Source organism: Glycine max, chromosome 8 (genome assembly GCF_000004515.6).
Source record: "Glycine max cultivar Williams 82 chromosome 8, Glycine_max_v4.0, whole genome shotgun sequence".
Taxonomy (NCBI): domain Eukaryota; kingdom Viridiplantae; phylum Streptophyta; class Magnoliopsida; order Fabales; family Fabaceae; genus Glycine; species Glycine max.
In genome coordinates, this window is record NC_038244.2 from 3,513,571 (window position 1) to 3,527,249 (window position 13,679).

The window sequence follows — 13,679 nt, forward strand, 5'->3', positions numbered from 1 at the left end:
AAGTACAAGACCCATATGAGCGCCAACGCAACACTAACTAGTGGTAAGCTTAACGAGCCAAAGCGCCGTCGAGTTCGGAAGAAAAACAACTTGAGTTAAACTTGAAAGTTAAAGATTTGTTATATGATTGTTTATTCCATTTTGTAATCTAGTAAAATTACTGTAAAATACTGCTTTCTTGTTAATTAGATTTTGTCATCTAACAGTTTGCTCAAACTACGCGCTTCTAGGAAGGATCGAAATGGTCCTGAGGGCCCTCGTCATAGCGGCCAAGCTGACTTGTAATAACTTGTAGCAGCAAATGAATAATTGTTTGAACTTTGAACTATTAATTCAAGGTGACACTTTATTAGCTTATTTGTCAGCCATTCGCATCTTTCCCAATATATGTTTTTATATATACTATATCAAGAGTTGAAACTATAGTTTGTGGAATAAAAAATTATTAGACTCAAAATTATTTATGAACGAGTAGTAAAAGATACCATTCATTCAAAATTACTCTTATATTTAATGGAATTCGTTCGTAATAATTTTAAAATGAATAATAAAAGTTTGTTATAAGATAATCAAAATCAACACAAGTCTATACTCTACTCGGTTGTTGAAGTAGACCCCAACAGAAGTGATGTATCATATATGCTTTCTATCTACCTACTGGGTTAAGAAGTAGGCCCTAAGTTGATTCAATTATATTACTAATTGGCCAGTGTCGCGGCAAATGAGGTGAGAACGAAAAGTGAGTGGCATTGTCGTTAGTCCAATTATTTTATTTTGATGTTGCACTTGCACACACGAAGTTTGGCCGCTCCTTCCTATTTCCATGGCAGCCTGGGGCAACGTCGTATTCACTTTTCTTGAGCTTCATATCAATCCATCAAAGTTTGGCCAAAAGTGTTCCTAAAGAGATTAATTTTTTTAGTTTTGACAATTCCTAGAGAGATTAATATGTGTAATAATAGTCTTATCAAACAAATTTCAAATCCGATTTTCACATTTAAGATTAGATTTTAACACTAATTATTAGTTCGTCAATCGAAAGGATGATATACTTGAAATACTTGTCAAAAGTATTTCAACACTCAAGTCAGATTCTAACCGAGAATAACAAATAAGTATTTTAATGTAATGAATAATGTTTTATCTCCATATTTCTATATTTATATATACATTAAAGGGCTTTTGGATCTATGAGCCCTTGTACATCATTATCATATTAGGTAATACCTTATAATTACTATTAAGGATACTCTTGATAGCTTTAACCGACTTTACATAAGATAATTACATTTTATTGCCTTAATTACGAGTTTATGACTTTTGAGATATTCAAGTTCCCCTGACTGAGTACCTAATTTGATTCTACCTAGGGTCATATAGGACATAAGAGGTATTCAGGCCAAGTACCTGATTATGCCAAAGGTTGTGTAGAGCATAAGAGATATTTACGGTAATTTTGCTTAAATACTTCACTAGATCACTCTATTTAAACTTTGATATGTATAAATGAGGGAGAAATGATTGAAGAAACACAAATCAATTGAATTGCACTATCTGTTTTACTGTTTAAATATTTTTTTTATAAGAACCTTGCTATATAATTATATCTATATAATATTTTCATAAGAAAAACTTGTTATAAAATGTACCGTTAATTTATAGTATACAAATGAATTTATGATTAAATACTTCACTAGTAGTACTCTATTTAAACTCTGATCTGTATAAAATGATTAAATTTAAAAAAAAAAAAAAAAAAACATGAACAAACACGTACAAATCAATTAAATTGCATTATTCGTGGAGCAAACCTCAGCAATCTATCTAAAGCCTGCGGCATGAATTTTCTTGCAAACAGGTGGCAAATATTGGTGGTCTTCCCATTGTAGAGACATGTTCTGCCATGCCTTAGCCTCTTCAAAAAATCAACAGTTACATGTTGTCTCATAAACCTTGCAGGATGGGCTCCACCCCTTGACCAATCTACAAATGTCAATGTTCTGTTAGAGTTCCTCTTCCAAAACCTGATACTAACAAACGTTGGCAAGTAGTGCTCATCACCATAACATCTATTCTTGCAATACTTGTTGAACAAGGGGAAGTATTGTTGGTCAGAAACTATGTCAATGGCAAGGGCACGGTCTATTTGAAACCATTGTGACCCCTTTTTCCATTGAGAAAGGTTAACTAGTGGCCTCATTCTGGGGCTGTACCTGCCTCGCCCCACTGCACCTGGCATGTCATAGGCTTCCACAAAGGTCTTGGTTGAGTTCATAAGATAGTTATAGATGGTTGAGAAATTGAACAAAGGAATGCATGATTCTGAGAGAAGAACAAAATGTTGATTAGAGAAATCAAGCAGTGCATTGGCTAGTAGACGTCTCTCTGCCCCTACAATGTTGAAGTCACCCCATCTTACCTCCTGCATCATCACGTTACAAGAAGAAATCAAATAGAGAATTCTCAAATCCAAACTCGCGTGTGAATTTCGTTCATAGACAAGTAAATCAGGTCACTCACTCTTTAGCTAGGACATCTAAATTGTATTTGATTTCATTCCTATTTGTATTTCTTCTATTATAATGAATGGAAAATGGGGAAGGATCCGAGTAAGTCTTTAAACTTACTCTTGATCTTGACCCCGTTCAAATTATTTTCATCTACCCGTTCATAAAGATTTACTAAAACTTATCATGTGAGATGATTCTGCTTCTCTTTCCTCATCTTCTCTCACCCGTTTACTTTTTTTTTTTTATCGTTCCTATGTCATGTGCACACAGCTTCAATGTCCCTAACAACAACCCAACACCGATGGTTACAACCAGCACAAGAAGTCAATAACCACTCTGAAATTCATTTCAATAATCACGTCATAAGTCCCAAATTTAGCACAAGCCTAAGGCCAAAGTTCAATTTTTAATGGGGAACAAACACCCAGTTACAAATGAAATCAAGCAGACTTATATTCCTGCAATCCACAAATAAAGATAAAAAATAAATATGAATCAAAATAGTGCAACTTCCACAAACATAAAGCAAAAAAATATCCTCTTACAAAAGGATTTTTATCAGTTAAATTAAGGGTTTGTCTTTTATAAAAACAATTATCTTACAAAAGGATTTTTACTATGGTTTTTGGTTCCTTCAATGGTGATTATAGAGGAATAGAAGGGTGCTCGAAAGGTGTGCCAGCAGGGAAAGAGGAACAAAATTAGGGTACTTATTATTGGGAGTAGGGGGAGCATGGGAGAAACGAGCGTGTTTCAAAAATTCCTTGCTGCCACTATTGTCTATGAACGTGTTTCAAATGTGTGAAAGGTGAAAAGGAGGAGTGCCTGTGGAAGAAGATGAGAAATTCAAGTATGGTATGCTGAGTCTGCAAGGGTAGAATCATTGCACTTTGATGTTCTCGTCGACCGTCGTTGTCTTCATTCAATGTCATTAGTGGTTGCATTGGTGTCACTGTTGTTAGCTCATTTGGCGTTGGTGCGCTGGTTGTCATCACAATGTGGTGGCTCATTGATGTCGTGCGGTGGGTCGTCGTCACAGTGTTGCGCCGGTGCGGTGGTTCCTCCACGCGGGGATGCTAGTGTCGTAGAAAGAGAAAGGGAAAATGATAAAGTACCAAAGGAAGAAGGATAAATTAGGAGGGAAAGAAAGAAAAGTTTAAAAAAATAAAAATCAGTCTTTGATTAAAATTTTGAAAAATCTAACGGTCCTAATTACGTACATACCGTGCAATCCCTCCCAAAATACTCATCTCGCACAGTGTCTCTCTCTTTGAGAGGACGCACGTGAGACTTGGCCTACTCTCTCACGTGACCTGGTTTAGTAAATTATTATGAACCGTTAGATGAAAATAAGTTGGAATGTGAGGATTAAGAGTAACTTTAACGACTTACTCCAAGTGGATTTTTCCTCATGAAAAATATAAGTCACTTTGGGTAAAAAAAAAAGTCTAAGCTCATGTTTGGATTCAACTTGGATTTTACAAAATCACATTAATGTAATTTAAGTTAGTGTTCACATATTTAGTTCTATGCTAATTGTGGGACTAAAATTGATTTTGGGCATTGGATAAAAAAAAGTATATTTGAGGTTTATTGCTAACTTTCAAAATTAATTTGTTTGAAAATCAATTTTACAAATAATCATCCAAACACATCTGATTTAAATGTGTAAATGGGTCAATGGGAAAGTGATTTTCTTGGGCTTTGGATAGAGAGTGAGGTCATGTCCAACAACAGACTAATAATAATGTGCTTAGTTTGAGGCCCAAATTTCCATGAGGTGCAAAAGGAGTGGAATCAAAGAAAAGTATTGACGGTTTACTTTAACATTTCAACTTCGGAAGCAACCAACAAGAACAAGGAAAAAACTTGACATTCCAATGATTCAGGGGAGATAGTTGTTCAGGTTTCTTTTACCTCATTTTGCAGTAAATTATAGTCATAAAAAATGGAAAATCTCACTTTAAGAACATATGGATGACCAGTTGACCAATAACTGCTGCACTGGAAATATCATAAATTTTCACATTCTTGAATAGATTATTTGAAAAGCCATTATTTATAATTATAGGCAATGCTCCTTTGTAGTCTTAGCTGGTTGATCTTTCATCAAAGCCTCCTTTTGCAAGAACTCCTCTAGTGTTGACCGTGAATGACTTTTAAAATAAGGTATAATACGTTACATAACACTCATAATAGGTCTAATTAGATTCCTAAGAGAACTTCAGTTCAGCGAAGATAATAAGCGTTTGATCATTCAATGTAGGACAGATTCCAGTTACTACACAAACGTTTTATTAACTCCTCATCATGAATTTGTTAAAAATATCTTATAGTATGTAACCCAGTAAATATCAAAGCAAATAGTATTTGTACTCTCTTTTTTCTCTTGAAGACTTAAATGGCCGTTGTAAAAAACAATACGGTGAGGAAACCATTTCATAAGGCGTTTATTAAGGCGTTCCTCGTGTTTGACATCACAATCAAAACTGGTTTCTTTGTGCTGTCTCATTCAAGCCCATGAAACCCCCGAAGGTTAATGTAATTGGAAAATATTGCACTAAATCCAAAAATATAGGGGGGGAAATCTGTTAGTTTTGAGGCAAGGTCAATTATAATTCTTGCACTTTGAGTACGTTAGCAGAAAACAAAAGTCAAGTATATTTTTTTGTTAAAAAAAAAAAAAAAAAACTTGTACAGATTTGCTGATTACCACATGGAAAATTAGAATTTGGGTTCTCTTGATGAAATAAAAAGACAGGAAATGCAACATAGCCAAATACAAAATGGTTGATTAATTTGGAAGTAAAAAGACACACTGACCTTGCTTGGTATTCTGCGGCCATGAAACACAGAAGTTTGAGGCACAGTGTCATTGAAAGAAGGAAGTGAATGGACATAGATGGAATAGAAGGCTTCATTTCCTTTGAAGAATCTCTCCCACAGTGGAGCCAAAAGGACAGACCCTTTTGTCAAAAACATGAATGCAACCTTTGGGGTGTGATTGTAAGGAAGTTCCTTAATCATAGGAACCATAGAAGCTCTCCACAGCAACTCTTCCTCTGTCATGTCATGCATAGCCGCTTTGGTTGGCCTCAAGATGGAATGGATGGTGACTTTTGTTTGATTATTTAACGCAGAGATGAGAATGGGATCAGAATGAGGAGACAGTGATGGAAGGAAGAGTTGGTGGAATTGAAAGTTGAGGGACAAGTTTTTGAAAGAGAAAGTGATGAGGGTGATTCCAATGAGCAACCCTGAGGCAAATACAAGAACATGAGAGAAGAAGAAACTGAACATCTGTGATTGAGCAGCGAGGGACCGTTCTTGCTGCTGGTGGTTATTATTCTTCATGGTGCTATGCTATGCTATTGGATCGATCATGGATGATGACCAACCAGAAATTAAATAGGTGGTGTTGTAGTACTTAAATTGATCTCAAAATTCATCTATTCGTATACAGTACTCTCTCGCCCATTTTGTTTGACGCAACTTTTTATGTTTTTCCATTTATTTTACAGTACATGAACTAATTAAGCATTCAATATTTTTTTTCCTGTTATATTCTTAACCATTTATTGTGAAATGCAGATAAAAAGAAGAAATATAAATGAGAGAATCGGATCAATTTGTAATAATTTTCATCAATTCTAAAATATTAACTGTATTTCTTAATTTGTATATGAAAAAATTAAATGTCAAATAAATTTATAAGCAATTTCCAAGTACAGAAAATAAGAGAAACACTGAAACACTACTTCTATTTTTAACTCATACATTTAATTGACTGAAAGTATATTTAAGCTACAACAAAATATTAAATATTAATAATTATATATTAATAATACTAATAATTTAATATTTAAAATATTAAATAATAAATATAAATGAATAAAAGTATAAGCAATTAACGTATCAATAAATGTTAACCGTTTAAGTTATTAAAGTATCAATATAGATTAACTTTTGATTATTAATCTACATTTATTAATATTAAATAACTAATGTTAATTTAAATATTATATTTATTAATTCATATGCATTAATGTTAAAAATTATCATTATATATTTATTAATTTATTAGTTTTCAATAAATTTGCATTTCTTAACTAAAAAATATGAATTCCTAATTTATTAGTATTTAAAATTTTATTTAGGATAAATAATTGTTTTGGTCCCTGAAAGTGTGTAGTGTTTGATCAATTTGTGCCTGAAAGATAGAAAAAATAAAATTTAGTTTCGAGAAATGTAAAAAGTGAGACAAATTTATTTCACTGTTAACTTTTATTTGTTAACATTAGAAAACTCGCCTACTTGACACGTAGGGACGAAAATGTCACAGAATTGTTGTTCACACGAACATATGTATTAAAGTTACTAACAAATACATCCTTAAATTTAACAACTTATTGATATTTTTGTCCTTCAATTATACAACCTATTTACACGTATATCCATAAAATATATAAACCTAATTATTTGACATCAGTAACAATATGCATGCACGAACAACACATTAGAGTTAAAAGTTTTTTATTTTGTTATTGCATAACCTAAAAGTATAATGTGTCATTTTTTTCCTTTAACGTGTATTATAATTATATAAGTGGTTACTAACTAAGCAAGAAAACTATAAAGCATCATAGTTCCGGTTAATAAACATCTCATGTTTGTTTTCTTCTATTTATAGATGGTCCATTTAAGATTTGATAAATTAATTTTTTTATTTGAGAACATATTCATGTCTTATCTCCTCATTCCTCTATAATAAGTTAATATTATAAATAAGAGAAACTAAGTAGAAGGAGAAAATGAAGCACAACTTTGAGAGTGTGTAGTTATGTTAAAAAGTGTGTCAATTACTTCTTTAGGTGGAAAGAGAAAATATGAAGCATTTTTGAAGAGAGTGGACAATTGAAATTATATCTCTTTAACTTATTACACATTTTTTATCCTTTAACCAATACATAGGTGGAACAAAGTTGACTATAATTAAGGGGTAAAAGCATCTAATACATTATAATAAATATTTACAATAATAAAATAAAAAACTTGTAAGTCTAATGTGTTGTTAATATATGTATCTTGTTACTAATATCAATTAATTAAATTTATATATTTTATAAATATATTTGTCAATTGTATAATTAAAGGATAGAAATGTCAATAATTATTAAATTAAGAATATATTTGTCAATAATTTTAGTTCATATATCTATGTGAACAACAATTTTAAGATATTTTCATTCATACATGTTACATAAGCAAGTTTTCTAACATTAGCAGACAAAAGTTAATGATGGGAGGGTTTGTATGCACCACACTTTTAGAAATAAAAATGATTATTTATCCCGATATATTAATATTTCATATTATTAGTACATATTAATAAATATAAATTAAGTTACACGTAGTGTCGATAATTTATTTAGTAATAAAAACTTCCAAGAATTACTATTAGCGGGCCAAAATTAGCCGTTCATTTTGGACTGAATTATCAATTATTTCTTCTTTAATAAACTGAATAAGGGCAAGCATGTTACGTGCTCTATCCAGGAATTCAACATCAAAGGTTTGCTATTGGCGGGCGAAAAATTAGTGCAATTCGATTCAATAGGCTTACAATAGATTCATGCATGAAATACTTCTTTCTTTGTTCAAAGAGTAGGTGTAAATGTTTGACCACGAGTGACAACTTTTATCAAGATTCCTCTCACTTCAAATTTAACAATAAAAATGAAGCTGCAAGCATGGTTCCGCTTTGCATGATTCCATTGCGTTAACGGAAGAAGGAATAATGTTATACAACAAATCATGATTCCGCTTTGCAATACCTACAATGGAATCATGATTTCGTGGGAAGGACATTTTGGGAATAAAAGAAGGGGTCAGGCCCTTGGTAGGGACCAATAGCAATAGGAGTGGGGCCAGTAGCAACTCCCAAATCTCACAGCTTTGGACTCCGGAATATTTGAATTTTAGAGAGACACCTGAAAGAAGCATCTACAATCGACCATCTGAATCATCTCCATCCCTAGAGACACAGAAGTGATTATAAGTGAGGGGAAAACCTAATGCCAGTGATATTAATGCAATGGTGGCATCAATAATGATATCACAGACATACAACATTACCGGGATTGAACATAATATAATAGCAAGTCATGGATTCACCCGACATACGAGGGGGGAGTGAAAGCCAAAACTTCAGATTTTCCTGATGATGAATAAAAACTCAATTAATAAAGATAATCAACAAATGAATTAAAAAAAAATGTATAATACCCCATTGCAAGCTGATAGTGATAGGGATCCCAAAATAACTAAGGTGTACGTAAGAAAAAGAAGAAAAACTTGCGCAATACATACAACAGTTTACTTTCATTTCCTTTCTAGTTATTTCTCTGGTACCTATCACAACTCACAAGCAAGCAACAATTTAGCTATTTCATAATATGTGGCAACTATAGGGTAGGTAAGACTGACATCTCTCAAACAGCCACAATTGTCATTCAATCTTGGGCAGACATGATTTATGACTCTACTCCTTCAACATTGGGTAAAAAAATGTAACAATTGGTCAAGTAATTTTTTAAAAGAAAATTTTATTGTGATTGTTTATAAGGAGAGAAGAAAGTGGTACTGTGGTAGTGATGTCAAGTTAGTGGCGGATGCATTTTACATCCTGGTCATAACAGCTTGTCAATACTATCCTAAAAATGTCTTATCTCTAGTCATTTAATCCACCATTTTTCCAGTTCAAGAATTAGGGTGTTGGTTTTCTAAGCCTCAAAAGTCTTCTTGAAGGTATAGTGAGCTGCAAAAATTCAGCAAAATACCAAGAGCTTTATTATTCAAAACATTGACACAGAAGAGACCACATTTCCTAGGTTGGGTCATTGCCTCATTGGAGTCTTTAACCAGGAGATGAAAAAAGGCATTTATTGTGCTTTAAATTATAAAAGCAAAACTGGATAATACCAATTCGAGAAGAGAGTATCAGACATGTCTGTCAAATGGCGATGAACTCAAGCTTAGTATAATACACAGAATTACATGAAAGCTACATAATATGAAAGGAAACCACGGTAAGAATAGCTTCATCCATATTTTTAGTACATAGTTTCCTACATAGTTTTCATTATACAGTTTTCATCCATAATTTTTCCAACTAAACCAACTATCTTTCTCAAGTCTCCTAGTCTGTCTCTTTTCAACTCAACATTACTTTCCACCAAAGATTTATGTACTTGTTTTATACTCAAAACATAAGTAGGGTTCCTAGCTGATCATAAATAACCAAAAGAAGGATAAACAATCAAACTACAATCACAAGCTTAATTGTTTTAGGACTACTGCTACATAAAATAATAAAAATTACACAAAGGCGACCGTAATACCAGAAGAACTAACATACCGAAAAAGAATGGAGAACTTAACTCGATGCTTCCCTCTAACCAGCTTCTATCTAGGACAATCAAACAAAAAGAATTGTAGAACAGAAAATATCTAAAATATCAAGATGAGCTCCTATAATACAAACCAACAAAATCATAGAATTTGAAAACTTAGAAGTCTAGAACAGATTTCATGAGTATCTCAAATTTTGTGAAACCACGAGATTGTGAAGAGAATGAAAACCATAGCCATGGGAGAAATTGAGATGCAAGCAATTCAATTAGGAGAGATGAAACATGCAAGTAAGGGTTTAATGAGAATTCCATGTTTTTTTTGTTGTATTGCTAGAATACCCAAACATGGTGCTTTTAATGGAAAGGATTTTAAATCCTCTTAAAAATTACATTTCTCCCCTAAAATACCTTATCCAAACAGCATATAAATGTTTGTAATATTTTTCATATAAAGTTAAACTTGCATGCTTACATCTTTCTAATGGTCTCCTCTTCTATCTAACAATATTTAGACTGTTTGAATAATGAATTTCTGAAGGAAATGTATTTTTTACAGGATTTGAAATACTTTGCCAAGTGCCACAATATACGTTGGTTGGATATCAGACAAATCAAAATGCTAGCCTCAATAATTTAAAAACATTTAGCATGAGAATTTCCAGAAACAAGGCTATAATTTAATGGAAAAAGATTCAATAATAATTCCTTCATGTATCTAGAAAAGGGCTGCCAAACAACATCCAACTTGAAAATTTACTTCTTATAAGGGGTCAGCAGTAAACATACACAACATGTAAACAGTCTCAGTCAATAACAAGGGGTGATGAGAAATCAAAACCAACCCTTTAATGCTACAAAAGAAAATCTGGAATTACTGGGGTGTGAGAAACCACGTTCACGGGTGACTTTGCTCTTTGATGAGTTTTTCGCCTCCCACGGCAATGGCCACTCTTTTTCTTTTCCCTCTGATCATGCTCTTCCCCCTCAACAATCTTTTCTTTTCCTCTGTGTCTTCTCTCTTTAGTATGACTATGACCATGATTTTTGCTACGACTGCTTCCAGACATACATGGTCCGGTTTCGCTTCTTAGAAGAACATCTTTTATGGCACCAGAAAGAGAATCATCCCTTGGCTCTGGTCTTTTGACTGAAATTGGTGCCACATCTCCATCATCCAATCTCACCAATGCAAGCCTGGGCTTTGTTTGGTTTGCCCTTTTTTTGTCCTTTTTTGCAGGAGGATACTCATCTGAAACAATCTCACTCTTCTCGGAAGGAAGATAATATAATTCATGCCGCTTACGATGCTCAATCAAGGATGTGGATTCCTTCAATGGCCCTGACTCTTCATTTTTCAGAAGATTAGATGAAGAAGTGTCCGAAGTAGTGGTAAGGTGAGGGACTCCTGTGCCAAATGAACTTGATGAAGGTAGTTCAATATCACCACACATCGCTTGTAAGTCATCAAGATTTTCTTTAAGAACTAATCCATCCGGCACAACAATTCTTCCCTGTGCACTTGTTGAGACCGGACCAAGTTCTGTAGTAAAAGCATCACGCAACAAATTGATAATAGCTGTAACTCGAGTAACTTTCTTGTTTGCAATGTCCACCACACTCTGGACTAAATTATCAATTATTTCTTCTTTAATCAACTGAACAAGGGAAAGTAAGTTTTGTGCTCTCTCCAGCACTTCAACATCCTGGTTTGCTATTAGCGGGCCAAAAATTAATTCAATTCGATTCAATAGGCTTACAATAGATTCATGCATGGAATTCTTCTTCCCCAAGACAGTAGGAGGTGTAGATGCTTGACCATGAGTGGCAACTCTATCTATGTCATTTTTAACAGAAAGATCCTCAGAAGATTCAGTTGCATTCCTTGGGTTAAAATCCTCATGCTGTTCATCATTTGATCCTTCACACGTTGCCAATTCAGCAGCCTCAGTGTCATTTTTTACACTTAACAAATCTGACTGTCCCCCAGCCAAATTATCAGAATACCAAGATGCAGAACCTTCATTTTGCAGAATGTAACAGTCCAGGCAGAAAATTAAAATTTTAAAAGCAGAATTAATATAAACTGCTCTTATTGATGGTGGCAAGAGACTGGTACGAGGTTGTAGGAGTGCATCCATGAGTTCAAAGGGGTTGGCCGCAACCTCAACATACTCTCCAGCAATCCAAGCAGCAGCACACAATATCCTATGCAAGTGCACATTACCCAGTAATGCAGGATCAATCAACAGATCACGCCCAACCCGAACAAGCTGCATTCTAGCATCCTTAACTCTCATACCAATATCAACAAGCTGAGTCTCAATCTCCTCCCCCTTTTGGCAATTAGGAATCATCGCCATTTCTCCAAGAAGAGACACGTACCAATCAAAGTCAACAACAATCTCATACACATTTCTACAACACGTTGTCAAAATGGAACCCAAAATCTGATTAGAAAATTCCGGGTCAGACTTCAACGCATAATTGAGCAACACCCTGGAGATATCCGCCACATGGCTCTCAGACACCATGGCCATCAACAATCGCAGTGACTCGATCTTGATATTCGAATCATCATCACTCAACGACTTAACCACCGCTTCCTTATTCTCAATCACCGCCCACAAGTGCTCGGGTGTGGCAACCGAAAGCGCCTGCAGGCCAAGATATCTAAGATTGGGATCCTGATCGACCAACAATTCCCTAACCTTCTCAACGGCGAGCTTAACAGCAGACTCATAATCACTCAAGCTAGTGAGCACAGTCCTAACACACTCAAACACCAAGGACTTGGCCCCAGACCGCCCCATATGGTCACAGACAGGCTCAACAATCCTCTTCCCCAACCTAGGTTCCAAGGGAGCCAACTTAGCAAACACCTTCAGCACCTTAATCAAAACCCAATTGTTCTTCGAATCAACCAAAATCCTATAAAACTCGGGCGCCAATGGAAGGTATGACCCAGGATCCTTGGCAGCCAGCTCGCAGAAAACCCCGATTACGGCGGTCACAACCTGAGGATCCGAACTTTCAAGATTCTCAACCAAACGCTTGAAGCAAACCCTAACTGCGTCGGGGTACTTATCGAAAACCCTGAGAACGACGGCAATAGCCTTCTTCCTAATGAAAACCCTAGCGGTGGAGAGCAATTTGAAGACCTCGGGGGTCAAATCGCGAGCGAGGTCGAGAGTGGCGATTCGCGAGAGCAAATCGAGGGCGAGGCTTACCTCGAAGTGGTTGGTGGAGGAGAGGTCCTTGCGGAGCTGGTTGGTGATGAGGAGGAGCACCGGAGTGTTGTCGTTGAAGGACTGCGACGCGGCGTGGTAACCGATCCTCTTGTGCGCGAACTTGGAGGAGGACATGACCTCCACAACGTGGAAGCACGCCCACGACATGTCGACGGCGTGCACAGCGGAGAGGTAGGAGAGTTTTTGGAGGGCGATGGATTTGGTGTGCTGGTCGGTGGATTTGACCTCGCGGCGGATCTCCTCCGTGGCATTGGAGATGAAGGTGGATTCGCCGATGAGTTGGAGGCGCAAGCCTTTGATCAGATCCTCGAGCGTGCGCTGGAAGAGGTTCTCCATGATCGAAGAACCCGCCATTGGGGAATTCCACTGTAACTGCCGGCGTCGAAGCGAATCAATTCGATTCAACGATTAGCATCATGGGAGTTCTGTTCTGTGCTACAACTAGAAAGTGGAGGAGAGGATTTGGAATGGGCTCTGTTTTGGGCCTAAGCTAGAAGTTAAAGAGGCCC

At 35.5% G+C, this 13,679-nt stretch overlaps 2 protein-coding genes across 4 annotated transcripts; both read right to left on the reverse strand.

The window, feature by feature from the left end:
* Positions 1 to 1,634: 1,634 nt before the first annotated feature.
* LOC100782511 (glycosyltransferase BC10) lies at positions 1,635 to 5,881 on the reverse strand. Its single transcript, XM_003532467.5, has 2 exons — positions 5,334 to 5,881; positions 1,635 to 2,422 (listed from the first exon to the last, which is right to left on the reverse strand). The coding sequence occupies exons 1-2, from the start codon at positions 5,862 to 5,864 to the stop codon at positions 1,781 to 1,783; spliced, it is 1,173 nt and encodes a 390-aa protein (XP_003532515.1). The 5' UTR covers positions 5,865 to 5,881; the 3' UTR covers positions 1,635 to 1,780.
* A 2,262-nt stretch (positions 5,882 to 8,143) lies between these two features.
* LOC100783052 (AP-3 complex subunit delta) lies at positions 8,144 to 13,679 on the reverse strand. 3 transcript variants are annotated; one of them, XM_006584807.4, is made up of 4 exons: positions 10,765 to 13,679; positions 9,928 to 9,974; positions 8,646 to 8,727; positions 8,144 to 8,544 (listed from the first exon to the last, which is right to left on the reverse strand). In XM_006584807.4, the coding sequence occupies exon 1, from the start codon at positions 13,522 to 13,524 to the stop codon at positions 10,774 to 10,776; it is 2,751 nt and encodes a 916-aa protein (XP_006584870.1). In that variant the 5' UTR covers positions 13,525 to 13,679; the 3' UTR covers positions 8,144 to 8,544; positions 8,646 to 8,727; positions 9,928 to 9,974; positions 10,765 to 10,773. The 3 variants fall into 3 exon arrangements, with proteins under 3 accessions (XP_006584870.1, XP_006584871.1, XP_006584872.1); XM_006584808.4 differs by having other exon boundaries at positions 9,928 to 9,978; XM_006584809.4 differs by lacking the exon at positions 9,928 to 9,974.